Source organism: Diabrotica undecimpunctata, chromosome 3 (assembly GCF_040954645.1).
Source record: "Diabrotica undecimpunctata isolate CICGRU chromosome 3, icDiaUnde3, whole genome shotgun sequence".
In the NCBI taxonomy this organism is placed as follows: Eukaryota; Metazoa; Arthropoda; class Insecta; order Coleoptera; family Chrysomelidae; genus Diabrotica; species Diabrotica undecimpunctata.
The window spans coordinates 84,072,406-84,091,476 of record NC_092805.1 but is presented as its reverse complement, the minus strand read 5'-3'; the positions used below and the strand labels follow the sequence as shown (position 1 = coordinate 84,091,476).

Sequence of the window (19,071 nt, the reverse complement as noted above, 5' to 3'; positions counted from 1 at the left end):
CGGCAAAGTGAAAGTTAATAAGTTGTCGGCTTGTTCCGGATAGGGGATGAGAATTTTACTCTAAAAAGATGAAAATTCTCATCTTTGGTATGTTTGATACGGATATTAAAAAAAATAAAGACAAATAAACACTTAAACTAAAATATATACCTTATCTTATTTAGAAATATTAAAATTTTATACACAAATTTATCAAATGATGTTTATTCGTCCACAGGGAAAAAGGGAGAAAAAGAAATGGATTCCAAAAAGGATTGTTCACGACCTAAAACAGAATCTCAAAAATCAGATAAATGTGAGCAATTGGTCAAAGAGTTTCTTAGTAAATCAAAAGATTGTAAGTAGAAATATTACGTAAAATGTGAATAATATTTATTTTTGTAGTATATTTTATTTTAACCACTGACTAGTGTATACTAACATTCTATTAACATTATTATTCAGTTTAAAAAATAACTGTTTTAAAAATCTCCTACTGGTGTTCTCATCTTCAACCTAGATTTAGTTTGACATAATATTAAGTGTAATATTTTCATTAGTTTATCATGTTTTTGTTCAATTGAATGCCTTATGGTAATCAACAAAGCACATGTTACATATCACAGATGATGTCTCCATATTATTGGAAGAGTATATGTATTACATAAAGCAGCTGGAATACCTAGTGCATCCCTGAACCCGATTGGTATAGCATTTATGTATAGATATATATATATATATATATATATATATATATATATATATATATATATATATATATATATATATATATATATATATATATAATATATGGTCTGAATTTTTCTAAAATATGTAAAGATCATAATATAAATTTAATTTCATAGACCAATAAAACTCAATTTAATAAAAATAGAAAAATTATTTTAGTAAAAACCAAATAGATAAGAATGAGTCATGGTTTTTCTAATCTATGATAAAGCAGGTAGATATCGATATCATAGCAATAGTCGGTTTTTAATAAACAATTATGTCAAAGGCACAGGTATAGGAATTCATTGAATACAAAATAGAAATCTTTGATAAACAGAATTTTGAAAGTAAGGAGAAAGCTTTTAGTAAAAGATCAGGGTCGATAATAATCTTGATGTTTATTTATATTGTTATATCGAGACTTGAAATGAATTATTTATAAAATTGGAAATACTAAGTGACGACAGCGAGTTTGTTTACTGAGAAAGTATGGAATGTGATTGGTTAAAATTTAAGGTGTGGTGTGTATGATGCTGAAATCTGATTGATCTGATCTGAGATTCGAAAGGTAGAGGGAAATGACGCCATACCGATTGTATACTGAAAACCTCAATTTGCTTTTACATCTTTATAAACCTTATATTAAGTGTTGCGTTTTAATGTTTGAATACCATTTTTCCTAATTTTCTCAGAAGAATTTGTTTAAAATATATTTTCAACCAATTGACAACGTCAAGCTATAAATATACACTTAAACTTTTATTTAAAAATAATCAAATTATTTATACAGTAGGTGATTTTTCATCTAAGCGGAAAACAAGCCAAAAGAAAAATGATTCAAAAAGGGATTGTTCACAATCTAAAGAGAAATGTGCAACACCAAAACAATCAGAAAAATGTGATCAGTTGGTCAAGGAGTTTCTTCTTAAATCGAAAGGTGGTAAGTTAAAATGTTGTGTAGAATTTATGTATTCTTTAAACTCATCCATATATCTAGATGCATGTTTATATCAAAGAAGTTTAGGCATTCATTTTTAGGTTTTTGGTTGATTTTTTTTATATAAAAATTAATTCACATAAATTTTGGTTAACCTGAAGACATTTTTTTCATGCAGTTGTTAAATAAGTATATAATTTTGATATATTTTTTTGCTACTATCTATTTCTAATATTCACTTGGTGAACATGCTCAAAGCCGAAATCATTTTTAAAATATAATACACAGTAAATACCAAACTTTAGTTTCTTGATCAAATTTCAGTGTATAGTTTGACAAAATCGTTAATAGCTATATTATGGAGGATTGCGTATAATATTGTGTCTCTATTTTTTAACAATTTAATTACAGGTTCCATACATCTTGTTTTCCTATTCGCTCCGTGCGTGACTGACGCGACACCTACCGCCTTCATCTGACAGTTTTGGACCTACCAATTTTCATGTTAAACATATGACATATGTTTGACATTGTTAAATAGGTACATGCAAAATTGACAACGGAACAGAAAGGGAAAAATCTAGTACTGGCAAATCAAGTTTTTCACGTGAAAGAGCATATAATTAAAAACAGTAATAGTAAAAGTTATGATATAAAAGCGTAAGTCATCAGGCACTGTGCAGCTAGCTTGAAGCTTTATAAAATATCATTTAAGGTATAATTGCATAAAAATGAAGTTATGTGATATTTACTTTTCATATTAATAGCACGGATCCATCTTTTTCTTTCCTCTAATTTATATGTAATCTTTGGGAACCTATAAAAACTACACTTACTATTTTTGCTATTATTAGCACAATTAAATACGCAACATGTATTTACACACACTTTTGATAAAATTTATGCGTAAAAAGGTAGGTCCAATTTTGTCATATTTCGTCGCTACACACTACACACGCTGGCATCGTTTCAAGGTACCCCTACCACGGTCACGCACGGAGCGAATAAACACTACAAGTAGATTCACACCGAACAGATACACCGTTCCTATGTAGAAAAAAGCTAGATTAAGTTTTTTGTATTGTGTCATAAGCGTCATATTATAAATACAATTTCTACTAAACTAGCTAACTACTTCAATCAATGTGTCGATAATATTTATATTGGTTGATCTGCCGCGATTTAATTTTCTCTATATTACATGTTTTTGCACAATTTTAAATTTCGTATTTTGTTCTCAAACTGTATAGTTTTCTGATAATAAACTTATTTTGTTTTTTTTTTTTAAACTTGAATTATAGAACATTATATATACAGGGTGTATATGTAATGTCCCATAATTAATTGAACATTAGCTACTGGGTGATAGCTGACATCAAAATAAAACGTCTGAGTTCAAATTGCTTAGGCAAAATGTTGCTAGTTTTGGTTCTGAAGGGTGATTCATTATTATTTTTTTATAATATTTTCAGGGATATATTAAAAACTATTCAACCGATTTAAGTGAAATTTGGTGTCTTGGCATTGTTTAGTATGCTTAATATGGAAATAATATTAGTTTTACCATTGACACTAGGTGGCGCTACTTACTATAATATTGGTTCATTAATGTGGCCATATTTTTTTGTCCTCCCTATATAAACATTCTAGGAGAAAAACGTGAAATAACATTTAATTCTACACAAAAAAGGTGTTCTTCATTCTATCAAATCAAAAAAGTACAGCGTTTTAGAAATAAACGTATTTTTCAGAGACGTGCATAAAATTAAAAAATTTTACAAAAACTTATGTAAATTCAAACATTATTCAAAAGGTCTTAAATACCAGTGAATATTAAATGTAATAGTAGTAGATAATTTTTTCAAAAAAAAATGCATATGATTGAATCAATTATTTTTATTAAACCTTTTACACAGTAACAAATTTAAAAACAATTAGAAATTAAATTAAAATAAACAATGAAGTGAATATAAAATAATTGACAAAGTGAATAATTCAAAACGAAACAAAAAAAAATTTCTATAAGTGTTCAAAATGTTCACCATTAGATAAACTACATAATCTAAATCTTTTGTGTGAGATTTGTCATATTGTAAATAATAAGTTTCTTGAGTCCTAATTACGTTAACTCTCTCTACAATATTTTGCCATAACTCTTGACGGTTATTTATTTTTTTTTTTTTATAAAAGTTTAGGGAAATTAGTTCGGGACTGCGTGCTGGCTATGAATAAACACTACCTCTACCATTCCACCTTTGAGGATAAATTTCATCTAGATAATTTCTAACTTTTAGGCAATAATATGGTGGTGCACCATCATGCATGACCAAGAGTTACGCTTCAAATTTAGAGGTATGTCTTCTAAAAAAATTTGGATACGTTACTCCGTCAAGCCTAGTTGATAATTCGAACGATCCTACAATACAATCCCCAAATATGCCATACCAGATATTTATGGAAAACTCATGTTGAAAATGATGGTTTTAAAATGCATGAGGATTTTCTGTCGCAGAGGTATGGCCATTGCGCCAGTTAAACACATCTCTTCTAGTAAATGTGGCTGCATCGGTAAATAAAATTTTATTATAAATCATTGGATCGTCTAAATGCCGCCCTATCATAAACTGACTAAATCGGAGCCTTGCTGGAAAATCCAGTGGTAAAATATTCTGTACTGGAGTAAAACGATACGGATACAGATTTTTTGTCCGTATTATTTTTGACACCGTAAATTAGCTTATACCAGTGGCCGCAGAAATAAGCCTTGTACTAGTTTCTGGATATGTTGCAATATGCACAACAATTTCATCCTCCATATCCTCATCAATTACTCTCGGTCTTCCAGAATTCCTGTTTTTGGGATGAGACGACCCTGTTTCGCCTAATCTGTCGAACAATGATCTGATAGTTTTATGGTTTGGTTGCCTTCTATTGGGATTAAGTTCGAAATAGCGTTGAGCTGCTTTACGAGAACAAAAATTTTCCTGGCCATACAAACAGATCATATCGCGCATTTCTATGACGTGGCATTTTACCTTTATCTTAAGTGGTTTATAAAAAACTTAAAAAAAATTGCGAAAGAATGACAGTATGAAGTACCTACGCGCTCACCGGCAGTATAAACTTAGTTGCTAAATCTTTGAAAGTACGTATATATATATATATATATATATATATATATATATATAAGCGGAGATCCTACAGCTTCTGCCGCTTCCCGCATTTCGATCGCCATCTTTTTCTATCTCTCCAGGTGTCTTCATCAATGGCTCTGTCAATGTACGTATATATCAGTGCAAATAAAGTGTGAAAAAAATATATTTTATAGTGTTTGTGTCTCTGGATTTGTCTTCGTCGGAAAAAAAGTAATAGATATTAAAGTATGATGAAAATACGATCAAAAGGCAAGCTTAATATTATTTGTAGATATTATCTGTCAAAATAATTCATTTTAGTATGAATTTTACGGGCATAGCATAATTTGTTGTCGCTCGAAAACAGAAATCAAACAGTGTCGACTGGGGTCTAGTTTTAGATGGGTGACCGCTTCGGTATTATTTAAGAAATTTTTTAGAAAACTTGTAAGTATTAAAATTAGCTTAATATTTAAATAAAACACAAATAAACTGTTTAAAATATATTTAATATTATAAATATATATATATATATATATATATATATGTATATATGTATATATATACATATACATTTATATATATGTATATATATATATATATATATATATATATATATATATATATATATATGTATATATGTATATATATACATTTATATATATGTATATATATATATATATATGTATATATATATATATATATATATATATATATATATATATTCGTACTTACTCCTTGACTTTGTCATTAAGTTCACAGCATACCTAGGTACCTGCTTATTTTGCGAAAAATTAAATACAGACACGCGTATCATTAACAAAATAAGTTTATTTCGAAAACGGTGTACTTTTTTTATTTAAAACAAGAATACCTTTTTTGTGTAGAATTGAATGTTATTTCATGTTTTTTTCCTAGAATGTTTATACCGGGACGGACAAAAAAATTATCGCCACATTAATGAACCAATGTTATAGTAGGTAGCGATACCTAGTTTTAATGGTAAAACTAATATAATTTTTATATTAAACATACTAAATAATGGAAAGATACCAAATTTCACTTAAATCGGTTAAATAGTTTTCAATATATCCCTCAAAATAATATAAAAAAATATTAATGAACCACCCTGTAGAACGAAAACTAGCAACATTTGGCCTAAGCAATTTGAACTCAGACGTTTTATTTTGATGTCAGCTATCACCCATTAGCTAATGTTCAATTAATTATGGGACATTACATATACACCCTGTATATATAATGTTCTATAACTCAAGTTTAAAAAAAAAACAAAATAAGTTTATTATCAGAAAACTATACAGTTTGAGAACAAAATACGAAATTTAAAATTGTGCAAAAACATGTAATATAGAGAAAATTAAATCGCGGCTGTGTCTAATTAATTATGGGACACTCTGTAGATATACAAATACGAAAGATATTGTGTTTTTAAAATCACAATGTGTTTTTAAAAAATATCCTTAAAAGAGAAATTTGTTATATTTTGGTTATTAGATTGTAACTAAACTATCATTGAATGTTCTAAATACCTTCTTGATTAAGATTGTTGATTAAACTTTCTATGTCTTGAACTTGATTTATCAAATCCTTGTATGGCTCCAGTCTCTTATATTATTTAATACTTCCCTTTTCTACGTTCCTACTCCTAATATTACTTTAAATTATTTAAGTCAATTAGATAAGTAAATATCCAGGATATGATGTTTTTTAATATTAGTAGATTAGAATAATTAATAAAGTGTGATTCTGCTATTTAATATTTCATCATTAGTGGTTCTTATTTACAACAGTCTGAACAGTATCATATAGTCTAACTTATTTACAACATCGATTGGTCCATACACACTTGGAATGCGGCCTTCTAACAGCATATAACATTTTAACATTCTTAATCTTGTTAAGATGGAAAGTTTAAGAATACCGAGCATTTTTCAGATGTTCATCAAACCAGATCTTGTGATTTTAATGTGCCTTGTAATTTTTTTAGAGTGGTTTAAGCCACTGTGTCTCTCTTTCTCTGCCCTACACAATCTGAAAAGTGATGCCATTTGCAATTAAGTTGACTGTATTTTGTTCTTAGTGAGTTCTATTCAAAGCCACCGTTTTGTTTTGGAATCATTGATTTCCATGCCCATGTTATGATTTATATTAATAGTATGTAAACTAAACCAAGTCATTGATCTTTCGGTCCAGCTTATATCAGAGTATTACCCGCATGCCTTTTATTGTTCATGATGATTCCATTTATTCTGGTAGACTCTACACAATCATAAAAGGACTTTCTTGTGATATACTGAAAATTTTATACATGAGAATAAACAACAATGAAAATGTAATAGATATTATTTTTTTGTATTGTTTTGACGTCTTGATTTCCAATGAGGAAATCTTGTACAAAAAATTTCTGACATAGGATTTTAAATAAACAGTATAATCCTAAATCTTATTTTACAGACTTAATTGGCCTAATCGCCGTTAAATTTAATATTCAGTTTTGTCAGTACATAATGGTTATATAATAATAGTAATATAGAATAGCTCTATTCTAGCTGGTACACTTAGCTTTGTTTTGGTTGTCAATGTATTATCCTTTTATATTGTTTTTTATTATTTTTAAATATTTTTCTACATTGTATTTGTAAATAAGCTGGTTATGTTAAAACTGACCAAAATGTTATTGGGATTAAAATCTATTTCTAATAGTTATTGAAAAAAAAACATATTATTAGGTGGCATTGGTTGTATTGTATCTAATAAGAACTTCATCAGATCTAGAATAGAAATACTGTGCAACCGTAACCTTAATCTAGAGATCCGCACAAGAATGCTGCGTTGATACGTTTTTTCTACTTTACTATACGGCATGGGAGCGTGGACAATAAAATAGTCTGAAATCAAAAAATTAAACTCCTTTGAGATGTGGTGCTACAGGAGAATCCACAGAATATCGTGGACTGAAAAAGTAACTAATATAGAGGTGTTACAAAAAATGAAGAAAGAATGTGAAGTCATAAAAACTGTTAAAATTAGAAAGATTCAATATCTGGGTCATATAATGAGGGGCGAGAAGTACGTATTACTTAGATTAATTATGCATGGAAAGAGAAACCAGGACGACGCAAAATATCCTGGCTAAGAAATTTGAGAGAGTGATTCGGTTGCAGCTCATTAGAATTATTCAGAAGCGCGGCCAATAAAATTAAAATAGCGATGATGATCTCCAACCTCCGATAGGAGAAGGAACCTGAAGAAGAAGAACTTCATACAATTTTTTGCAAGGAAAATCCATACTGCTTTAAATTAGGATTGTGGTGCATTGGCTTCATGTGTTTTCGATGCTTCATAAAAATGGGGTGTCCTGGGTAGTTTATCAAATATTCTTTAAACTTAGATAGAGTTCTATATATTTTATTTTTCATGGATTTAATTGGGTCCTTCTGAAGTTTCATGTAGAGTCGGTTTGTAAATAATTCTTTAATTTTCTCCAGATATTGTTCTCTGTCTATAATAACGATTGCATTGCTCTTTTCTGCTGGTAAGATTATTGGTAAGATATGGTGTGCTTGGTCTTAACCACCATCTGCTAATGATGTTTGGCGTATAAATTAAATTGTAGACCAGACAATATATATCCCTGATGAACACTTCCCCTTATGTATTCCACATATTTATACAATTGAAGTTACCGTTCTATAAATTTCTTATTAAAAAAAAAATAAAACAATTATAAAAAAAAATAAAATAAGTTTTAATTCTTTTGAAAGTTTGTTGATCCTAAAATTTTGGACCCCCCCCCCAATATCACCTAGTTTTTTATAAATCTTGACCCTAAATTAACTAGCTATCCAAATATACAAAAAAGAAATGCAGGTTTATTGATTCAATAACTCTTAACAAAAATCTCGACCCTTCTTTACGAATTGAGTAAATATAATGAAGGAGATTTTCTGTCTGTACTATTAAATAAGAAATACGTTAGTCAATAAATAAAAATAATTTGTTGGTGTTTGTTGGTGCTTTGTTGAATATTTGATAGCTAATGTAAGTTATTTTATATGTATACTAAGTTTCTGATCCTTGTCTATTCTTGATCTGTTCGTTTATGGCCAAATAGTTCGTTTAAATTTGTTTTATATCTATTTACAAAAAACATATGTTTCCTTTGTTTTTATTTACCCATATGTTAACCCACTGCTTCAAAAATGGTATTTGTAAATATGTGCCAAAAAAGATAATTATTCTATTAATGTACAATATTTTGCTTAACATATTTAAAGTAACAATACTATGTATTATTGTTAGGATTTAAATCAGGCAACAACCCTGGAGCACCAGCTGCACCTACATGTGCTGAGAAATCCAATATCCCAGGTTCGTCTGGTGTTAAACGTCATCCTGATAAAACAGCATCACCACCTTCTGCCAATTTAAACATATATCAACTTCCCAAATCACCTAATGGTAAGGATAATTATTGCATTGTATATATTCAACAAATTATTTCAGTTCGTTATTTGTAATGTATAAACTGTAAGTATTTTCATCTTTAACATCTTTAAGAAAAACTTATTTACCCGGATGGGTCGAAGATATTCCATAGTTTCTTAAGGAGATACAATCTTTGAAATTGTAGATAAGCGGTTTTAGAGTTATCATTTCTCTATAACTACCAAGAGTTTTGAAGAACTAAATCTACTAAACAAGTAAATAACAACAGATACTCAGCCACTCTTTTTCATTCATAGTATTGCATCTACCGAAAAAATAAATGTTCTTATTCTGTTGAATAGTAAATTCATACTCTCCACTTTTATGTGGAGTTTTATCCTTTAAAATTCATGCATATTTATGCCTTTTTAGTAATAATAGCAGTTTATTCCGAACAAATTTCTTAATTTTTAGTAAAATTTGATAAACATATTCATAGTATTTGAAAATCGTTTCAAGATATCTCGGGTACACTATCGTGAAGTCGTTTTCAGACATTAAATTAAAAAGTAGAGCTGACTTAGAATTATTAAGAGTGCAATAAGATAATATTATCGCATTCCTCTGATTATCTTAGTGTTTTCAAATTCTTTGTATTCCATAAAATTTTGTATTTTGCTTGATTTTCACCTTCCACGAATCTCACAACTTTTTATCCTCGGATGCTATTCATTGCCCAATAGAGCACAACAATACATTATTTTGTTATTATTTTCACTTTTATTAGATAGGAAGGCTAATTGTCTAATAAAAAACGTAATAAGGGTGTACAAAAGCAATAAATAATCCAAACTTTCTATAAAAAATTATAAAATATGCATAAAAAATTTCTATAATTCTGGAAACACAAAGCTATATTAATCAATAACTAATTAATGTAATTGATATTTTAGCCGAATCAACGAAGATGGCTAAACACAGCAATGAAAATAGTTCGATAGATCTGTCCAATCCATCCACAATTTTGGATTTAACAAACCAGGTACATAAAACTAGGGAGATGTTACCGTTAGACCAAATGTCCCAACCAAAAAAATCTAATGCCAGACCTAGTACTGCTTACCATGCAGCAAATTCTTCAAAAAGTATTGGTAGACACACAACAAGTGCATCTGAACTTACGAAACATACAGATAAACAAGCAGATGATGTATATAACAAATACCAAAAATTAACTCTTGATATTTTTCAGCCATTTAAAGCTGTAGATCAAATTAGTTCATCAAAAGATTCCAAAATAGTAAAAACTGAGAGCACCTTTCCAAGTACAAGTAAATTTAACCCACTAAACAAAGAAATCCTAAAAAATCAGATGGATAACACGACTAATGAAGTAAAAACCACATTACCTTTAAAACCCCAAAGATCCAAGTCTACACCTTCAATAACTATTAACGCTAGTAGTCACACTACAAACAAACAACAAATAAACGATCATCCTATATTTGAATATGAACCATGTAAAGAAAATGAAACCAGTTCTTTGCCTCTTTTTAAAGAAATTGAAAATTCAAAAAAAACAAAACCCAAAACGTTTCCTATAAGTTCGCTTAAACCAAGAGTATTTGATCTTATAGACGACAAAGATTTGTTTGTTTGCAAAATACAAAAACTCTCTGAACCATCAGGAAAAGTTTTAAGAACTTTGCAATGCAAACTAATCAAAGATGAGTATGGTAGGGATGTTTTTGTTTGTAATGATGTGACCGATGTATCAGATGAAAATGGAAATGTGAAAAAATCGTAAGAAGATAATATTCATTCTTCAAACGGATATGATATTACATTCAAGCATTTTGTAAGTACGTAAGTATTATAAAAAAATTTTATAAAAACATAAAATTCAAACGTTTTTCGAAAAAAAATTGTAATTGATTTATGGTTATGTATGTAAAGTATATGGGAAATTTTGTTAAAATTGTGCGTAAAATGATTATTCTAAATAAATGACGAAAAGTCATATCAGGATAACTAATTCTATTAATGTATATATATATATATATATATATATATATATATATATATATATATATATATATATATATATATATATATATATATATATAAATACAATCAAAAACCTTTCTTCCATATAATGGTGTAAGGTTTAATTTACGTCTGAATAAATTTCTTCCATTCTTTGGGGTTTCATGTCAACCTTCTTGCGTTTGTCCATGTCACTCCTCTTTTCTCCAATATCCTGTCTTAGTCTTTCCCTTTTTTTGTATTACAATATTTTTGCTTCCCGCACTATTCCCACTGGTACAATATCCTTCATCCGATGTAAATGACCCCACCAGCTCAGCTGTCTCTCTAACTCCAATGTGAATTTTATTTTCAGTTCGTCCCTTATATTTATATTCCTTATTCTATTCTATTTTCAATACTTATTCAATGTTTTTGTTTCTCAATTTGTCGTGTTGTGAAAAGAACGTTACAGGTACCTTCTCGTGCTTGAGGTATCTTACCGCCTTCTTTTAAAACGTCGATAATAACCAATGCAATAGTCCATTACAATGTGTACGAACTAGTATAGCTGATATTGCAAATCAAGTAAAGCAGGTAATTCTTTTACAAGGAGTAATATTTTTGGTTTCTTCTAATATGCCCAAGGTAATATACTATATTCCCAACAAAGAAAGTAAGCAATATCAAATAAAGAAAAGGCCTAGAAGAGTATACTTGTATATACTCGTATTTTTACTCAGGAATATATATAAATATATATTCCTGATACATTTTTAATTTCTATTATTATGGTACTTTATTGGTCAGAAATATTTCCAGTAGTGTTGTTCTTCGTTGTGCTTTCTGGTACAACATTTTACAGACTATTTCTTAGACATTTTTATACACATTTGTCATATTTGCTCTGGCATTGGAAAATATTCTTGACGACTGTGTCGAATTAATACCAATAGTCTTTCATTAACATTTTCACAAAATTCTTTAATATTATTCATTATACATCCTGTTGTACATCCATCTTAGTACCTAGGTTGGCTAATAATACAATGTCCCTGATTTTTTTAATAAGTATCTTGACAGATATCAAATCATTATTTTCATCATGTTTCATGTAGTCCGGTAGTTAGAGATTTGATCTTAAAAACAAGACTACAACACAAGTGAAATTTGTAGCTAAAATTATATGGAGTTTCGAAAAACATATTTATGAAATGGAAAAGTAGCAATTTTAAACAGTTTAGATCGTTTGTAATGGGAAAGTTTGAATTCGGCGTTTCTTGGGAATATTTCAAGTGCCTCGTATTTGTTGCAAAAACTCAAAATCGAAATTTTTTGCTATTGATTTTAAATATTAGGCTCTAGTAATACAAATTCCATAGTGACCGTCAATAGGGGTGATAAATTTTATTGATCTCATGAGAATAATAAAAAATGGCAAAAAGCGCGCAACGTTTATTTATATAACAGCTTTATATAAACTGACTACATTTGCAACAAAATGCAAAAATTGCGTTCGAAAGCTGCACTCTTTGTCTTTAAAACGCATCTCGTTTGTTGTTGATAGGAGACTCTGATCGAACCCCAATACGAGGGAAAGTTTTGAGGTGACGTCCGAGGGTAGGAGTGGAAAACTTTTTTGCATATTTTTTGGGTGCTGTAATTAAAATAATCATGGATCTTTTTATGCATTGTTATTAAAATAATCAATTTTCCCACACTGGCCATATTATTTCTTGTTCCCTAAGTTCCTTGATGGCTCCTTTTCCAAATCACAACCTACCACATGTCAAAAATACGCTGCATTGCATAAATGATGGAATAATAGAATAATTTTGTTTTCAAAATAATAAACTAAAAATTTATTTTAAAAACATCCCGATACTTTTAAGTCGAAACGTTAAATACAAACATATTTTTTGTTGTTCTTTGATAAAAGTCTAGATACGACAATAAAACACTACATTTTTATTATTTTTTATATTTCAGTTGACACACTTAAAATTATTTTAATTTGATGAAGAGGTAGTTACATGAAAACCAAATGTAGAGGAGAGCTAGAAGTTATTTCCAAGATCAAGTATTAGAGTTTAAAGTTTAAAGTCATGACTTGCTTTTAAATGAAGTCTCTGATACTATCAATGTGTACTGCGGTAATAGTTTTGTTGATTTAAACTTGTGTCTTTTGGTATCGTTTTTACCGTTAAAATTTAAAATATTGTAGCCGTTGTTAATATTAGAAAAAATAAGTTCTAAAAAATATAAAAAAAAAATTAAAAAATTAAAAAATTAAATTTTATTTAGGAGTCTGACAAAACTTATAAATTATTTTTAAATAAAATATCTCATACTTTCTATTGAGTTTTATTTGCATATAAATGAAGATAAAAATAAAAAAATGTTTGAAATCATCAAAGTAACACAGCAAAAAGAGGTTGCTCAGAACAAAATATGGTAAAGAACTAAAAAACAAAAACTGTACAATAATATTACAAATAAAATCACAGAAGGATTAATGATTAGCAATTATGGCATAATCAATAGTATGAAATAAAATGTTAAAATGGAGTACGAGAGAAAAAATACGTAAAATATACTCTAGAAGCAAACAATCGGTGGTAGTAGAAGAAGAATTAAGGAAATTAAATATTAGAAATTTAAATAATAAACTAATACACGAGGAAGTAGGGAACAGTCTTCAGAATTAGGTATACAAAATTTTAAACTGTGTTTTACATTAACTATATGTCAGCTATCAGTTATTAGCTATCTATCGTCCGATGTAAGCCTCCATTAGGTGTGTCCATTCATTTCTGTTTATTGTTTTTTGCATCGATCCAGCCATTCGCTTGATGTCATCAGTCGATCTGGCTTAACTGCCTCAACTTCTCTTATTTGCTATTCGTCATCATTCAAGAATTCGCTTCGTCCAACAGTTGTCTTCCATTCTTCCTATGTGTTCTGTCCATTTTAATATGGCAATCTTTTGGATTACGTCTGTTACTTTTGATCGTCTCCTTATTTCTTTATTAGATTTGCAATAGCTGAACTAAATGTTGTGCATTCTCCATTCCATAGCTCTTGTGATCACTTGAAATTTGTGGTCTATGTTGTTGTACAAGCTAATGTTTCAGTTCCATGTCTCAGAACCGGCAATACGTACTGATTAAAGGTTTTTCCTTTAAAGTATTTGGTACGATTGATTTAAATACTGTTTATAATTTTCACAGGACTCTGAAGACCTTAGTTACATCATGCGAAAAATATAAGAAGAGTTTACAGAGTGGGGTTTGGAAGTGAATATGGAAAAAACTGAGTACATGCGTATCGGAGGAGATCAACATAACCTTCTCATAGAGGAAAATCAAGAGATCAAACTATGTGATGAATACAAATATCTAGGAGTAAAGATTACTCAGGACGGAAAATTAGATGCAGTCATTAAGGAACGAAATACACAGGGAGGAAAGGCATCGCCTTACTGAACAGCGTACTGTGGGATAAAAACATCTCTAAAGAAAATAAAAGAAGAATATACAACACCATAATAAAAAGTATCACAACATATGGATGCGAAGTGTGGCCCCCAAAAGTCAGAACAGAGAAAATGCTTAGAGCAACAGAAACGGACTTCTGGCGCCAAAACGTTGAGTTTTAAATTCTCAATGCAGTTCTTCCCGAGTAGTTCAAACGACTAGCTATCTGTTTGTTTTCGAGAGCTGCCAAGAGAGAAAGTTTTTTTTATGCAAACCGGTTTTGTTGATTGCTGAAGGGAAAAACCAAAATATATTATTGGTATATCTCAGAGGAAGGAAAGATATGGAATTTTGGGTTGTTTGAAAATGCTAGATTGTGATTGGTTAAGAAAGATAAAGTTGGAAAAGGAATTTGTGGTTAGTAGCTTATTTGAAAATAGGGACAAGATAATCTGTTCCTGTGCCGTTAAACTAATAACATCAAAGTCGAGAAAGTTTATATGTCGAAAGGTTTTACCGGTCTTTTCAGTTTGTGTTAAGAAAGAAAATAATCTTATTTGTCAAAAGTGTTTAATTTAAAATAAAAGTGGAAGTAGTTTTGGTTTCTTGTATGCTGACTAAGACGAGGGTAGCAGGTTTGATAGCAACAGCATCTGTAGGTTCAACCAATAATTTATACTTCCATTGGGAGAACTTAGTATGCAGAGAAGAGAGACGTTTGTTTCGATACGAGATATCTATGTTAGATATTGGGGATCGAGGCAGGCAGTTAGAAACAGTTCTACAGGAGAATCCAGGTCGAGATTTTGAACAATCTCACACAGAGAAATTTTGAAACGGGATCGATATTAAAATTTTATAAAGTATCAATAATTATTTATAAACTCAAAAAGTTAGTAGGAACTTAATTCAGAAGAGGTAAATTTGGACTGCGCAGTTTTTTTTTAATTTTTCAGAGTTGGAGCGTAGCGATATCCATATTTGGTATTATTTTTTTTTGTATATGTAAAGAAATTTTGCAAGGTATTTGATCAATATTTTTTATTAATTTTTATTTAACATTTCTCTTATTTTTCTTGTATATTTTAACACTATTAGAAGGTGAAAGTATTTTATAACCTAGAGAAAATATCTTTTATCTTTAGAAGAGAAAATATATTTGAGTAGAATATATATCCAATTAATGATTTCTTTGTTTTTATCAATTTATTGAAGTTGAATATAATTACCTAATAATATATATATATATATATATATATATATATATATATATATATATATATATATATATATATATATGTATATAATGTAATGGCATGTCTCGCATAACAGAAAACCAAAAAAGGTATATCGATAGAACCGTATATAGGTATTTCTGACTATTGGTTGTCTTCAGTACGGTGCAGCCAAGTTAGAAAAGGAGCATGGTAACTTGGGAAAGGATCACTACAAGAGCAATGCGACCAATTTGTGGCATTAGAGTTAGAGTCATAAGTACTTCTTTTTTCTATTTTCTTTATATATATATATATATATATATATATATATATATATATATATATATATATATATATATATATATATATATATATATATATAACCGAGCTTTGAGGATTATTGGGATACGCAGCGGTGAAATAAGTGTGCTCTTTTAACTGAGTGTCAAGCTTTCGAAAATGTTTGTTTTCATCGTCAGGGAATAAGTTATTGAGAACAGTATTTCTTGGATGTTACACTAACATGTGACAATTTTATGCACTACTCATAAAAAAATTAAAAAATACATGGTGTAAAAAATTTTTGAAATTGACAAATTATATAATATGTCAATTTAAAAAAATTTTTACAACATGTATTTTTTAATTTTTAACTCACTTTGGGGCCGTACAACTTTGAACTATATCAGTTATACACCGATCCATATATATATATATATATATATATATATATATATATATATATATATATATATATATATATATTGTGAAATTCGTTAAAGTGCAGAGACTTAGATGGGCTGGACACATTGCTAGGATGTCAGATCACGAATACACCTAGAGATTTTCAAAACATTTTCAAAACCAACGGGCACAAGAAGCAGAGGTCGACCATGAATGAGATGGATTGATGATGTGGAAAAAGACCTACAGATTCTAGGGGTTAAAATATGGAGGAAAGTTGCCAGGAATCGAGAGGAGTGGCGACTTCTTTGTGAGCAGGCCAAGATCCACAACGGATTGTCGAGCCACATATGATGATGATGAGTTAAAATTTATTTTTCTAGTTTCACTTTGTAAGATTTTTTGTATTTTTTTAGAAGCTCTTTATAAAGATTGTAAACACAATTGAAAGCTTGACATCAAGAATAGTTTACCAGTAGCCCCTTTTATTGACTCCAACCCATAAAAAACATATACGTTGACAATAAAACCTGGAAAATCTTAGCAGGCATATTTACGAACTGCCTAAGAACGAGATGCATACCAGACCACAGGAATACAACAAACATAATTCTCATTCATAAGAAAGGTAGCTAAGAGGATATCAAAAACTTTAGATCTATAAGTCTACTATCATCGTATACAAAATATTATTCGTACATATTCGTATACATTGTACATATTCATACACTTGGAAAACTAATGATTAGAGCTAAAGAATATTAAATACCGCTAGCATTACCCTTCATGGATTTCGAGAAGGCTTTCGATTCTATATATCACAAGGCAGTAATAGAAGCTTGGAAAAACCAAGGCATTGAAAAACCGTACATAGAAACTTTAGCAAATATATCCATCCATGCAATGGCACTACAGCCCAAATCAGGCCTTGGGCTCCTTCAACAGGCTTCTCCAATCATTTCGATTTACCGCTGCTCTTTTCCATGAACGCGTCACCAGGCAGTTCCTGGCATCCTCATCAACTTCGTCTTCCCATCTCTTTTTAAGTTTATCAACAGGTCTTTTTCCCTGCATTCTTGCATTTAGTAATTTTCTGGGGATTCTATTCTCATGCATGCAAACCATGTATTTTGCTCACCGTAATCTCTGCAGTTTAGTGTATTGTGCTAGAGTTGGTTCGCTTTATTGCTCGTATGTTTCCCTATTATACCTAATTCGCCAGTTGTTGTTTTTCACTTATTGGGCCCAGTATCCTACGTAATATTTTTCTTTCAAACACATCTAATGCATTGACAGATTTCTGTGTCACCACCCATGTTTCACAACCATAACTTACTATGGGCCTAATTATTGTTTTATAGACCCGGAGTTTTGTTTTCCGGTGTAAGTCTCGCGATTTGAATATGTGGCCCATCGCGAAATAGGCTGTATTTGCTAGCATAAGCCTTCTATTTGTTTCCAGTACTTCTTCATTGCTTGTGACCAGATCCATTCCTAGGTATGTGAATCTATTCACATGTTCTATATCGTCAATAAATTGTTGTTGCGCCGGTCTATTTGATCTGGTTTGTATGAGTAGTTTTGTTTTATTTGTATTTATCTACTGCTTCTGCACTCTGTGTCAACTCAACGTAGGTTTCTTCCGCTGCATTCGCTGTTCTGCTCATTATATTTATATCATCTGCGTATGCTGCTAATTGGGTAGATTTGTTTGTAAGTATGTTATTTCCGCTCACCGTTAATCATCAAATTATATATTCAAGAACAAGATTAAGGAGCGTTGGGGCCAGTCCGTCGCTTTGTTTCAGTCCCTGCGTTATCGTAAACGCATCAGTGATCTGTACCTGAATACATATCTGTGCTTATGTTTCTATCATTGTCATTTGCACTAGTCGTATTAATTTTGATGGTATGCTAAATTCTTCCAATATATTAGGTAGAATTGTTCTATCTATTGAATGATAGGCTTGTTTACAATCTACAAAGACATTGTAAATGTCCATGGCATATTCCCATGCTTTGTGAGTTGCAATTTGGACCTCCTACAGCGTTGGGGGTCTAGTTAATTCATTTTCTTCTCCATATTCCTCCAGTTCTTGTTGTTGTACCTCCTGCCGTGCCTGTTGCTGCCTCTGTTGTTGTAATGGTGGTTGTGTCCCTTTGTTTAGTAATTCCTTAAAATATATCATCTAGGTTCTCTTAATTTCGTCCATATCGCTAATGATTTCACCCTTCTTATTTTTGCAGAGGTTAATCTTCGGTTTGTATCCCTGTCTTAGATGTTTAATAAATTGGTATGCACTACGTGTTTCATTTTCCTTAAACTCCCTCTCTATGTTTAGTATCCGTTGGTTTTCGTACTCTCTCTTTTTCTGCCTGCACAGTTTATCTGCTCTTTTGTTCTCAAGTCTGTATAGCTTGTTTGCATTCTTCATCGA

At 30.0% G+C, this 19,071-nt stretch overlaps 2 protein-coding genes across 9 annotated transcripts in view; one reads left to right on the top strand and one right to left on the bottom strand.

Annotated features, from left to right (window-relative positions):
* Nucleotides 1-13,611, top strand: part of LOC140436981 (uncharacterized) — an 82,983-nt gene extending 69,372 nt beyond the window's left edge. For 4 of the 6 annotated variants that reach the window (XM_072526183.1, XM_072526180.1, XM_072526185.1 and 1 more), the window contains 5 exons: nt 218-337; nt 1,502-1,651; nt 9,106-9,264; nt 10,185-11,097; nt 13,246-13,611. In XM_072526183.1, coding sequence (XP_072382284.1) covers nt 218-337; nt 1,502-1,651; nt 9,106-9,264; nt 10,185-11,038 — 1,283 coding nt within the window. In that variant the 3' untranslated portion in view covers nt 11,039-11,097; nt 13,246-13,611. The remainder of the gene's footprint in view (nt 1-217; nt 338-1,501; nt 1,652-9,105; nt 9,265-10,184; nt 11,098-13,245) is intronic. The other 2 variants (XM_072526182.1, XM_072526181.1) reach the window with 2 other exon arrangements.
* The window catches only part of LOC140436982 (alpha-tocopherol transfer protein-like), a 162,963-nt gene that overhangs the window by 97,054 nt on the left and 46,838 nt on the right, over nt 1-19,071 (bottom strand). The gene's annotated exons all lie outside the window — the stretch shown is intronic.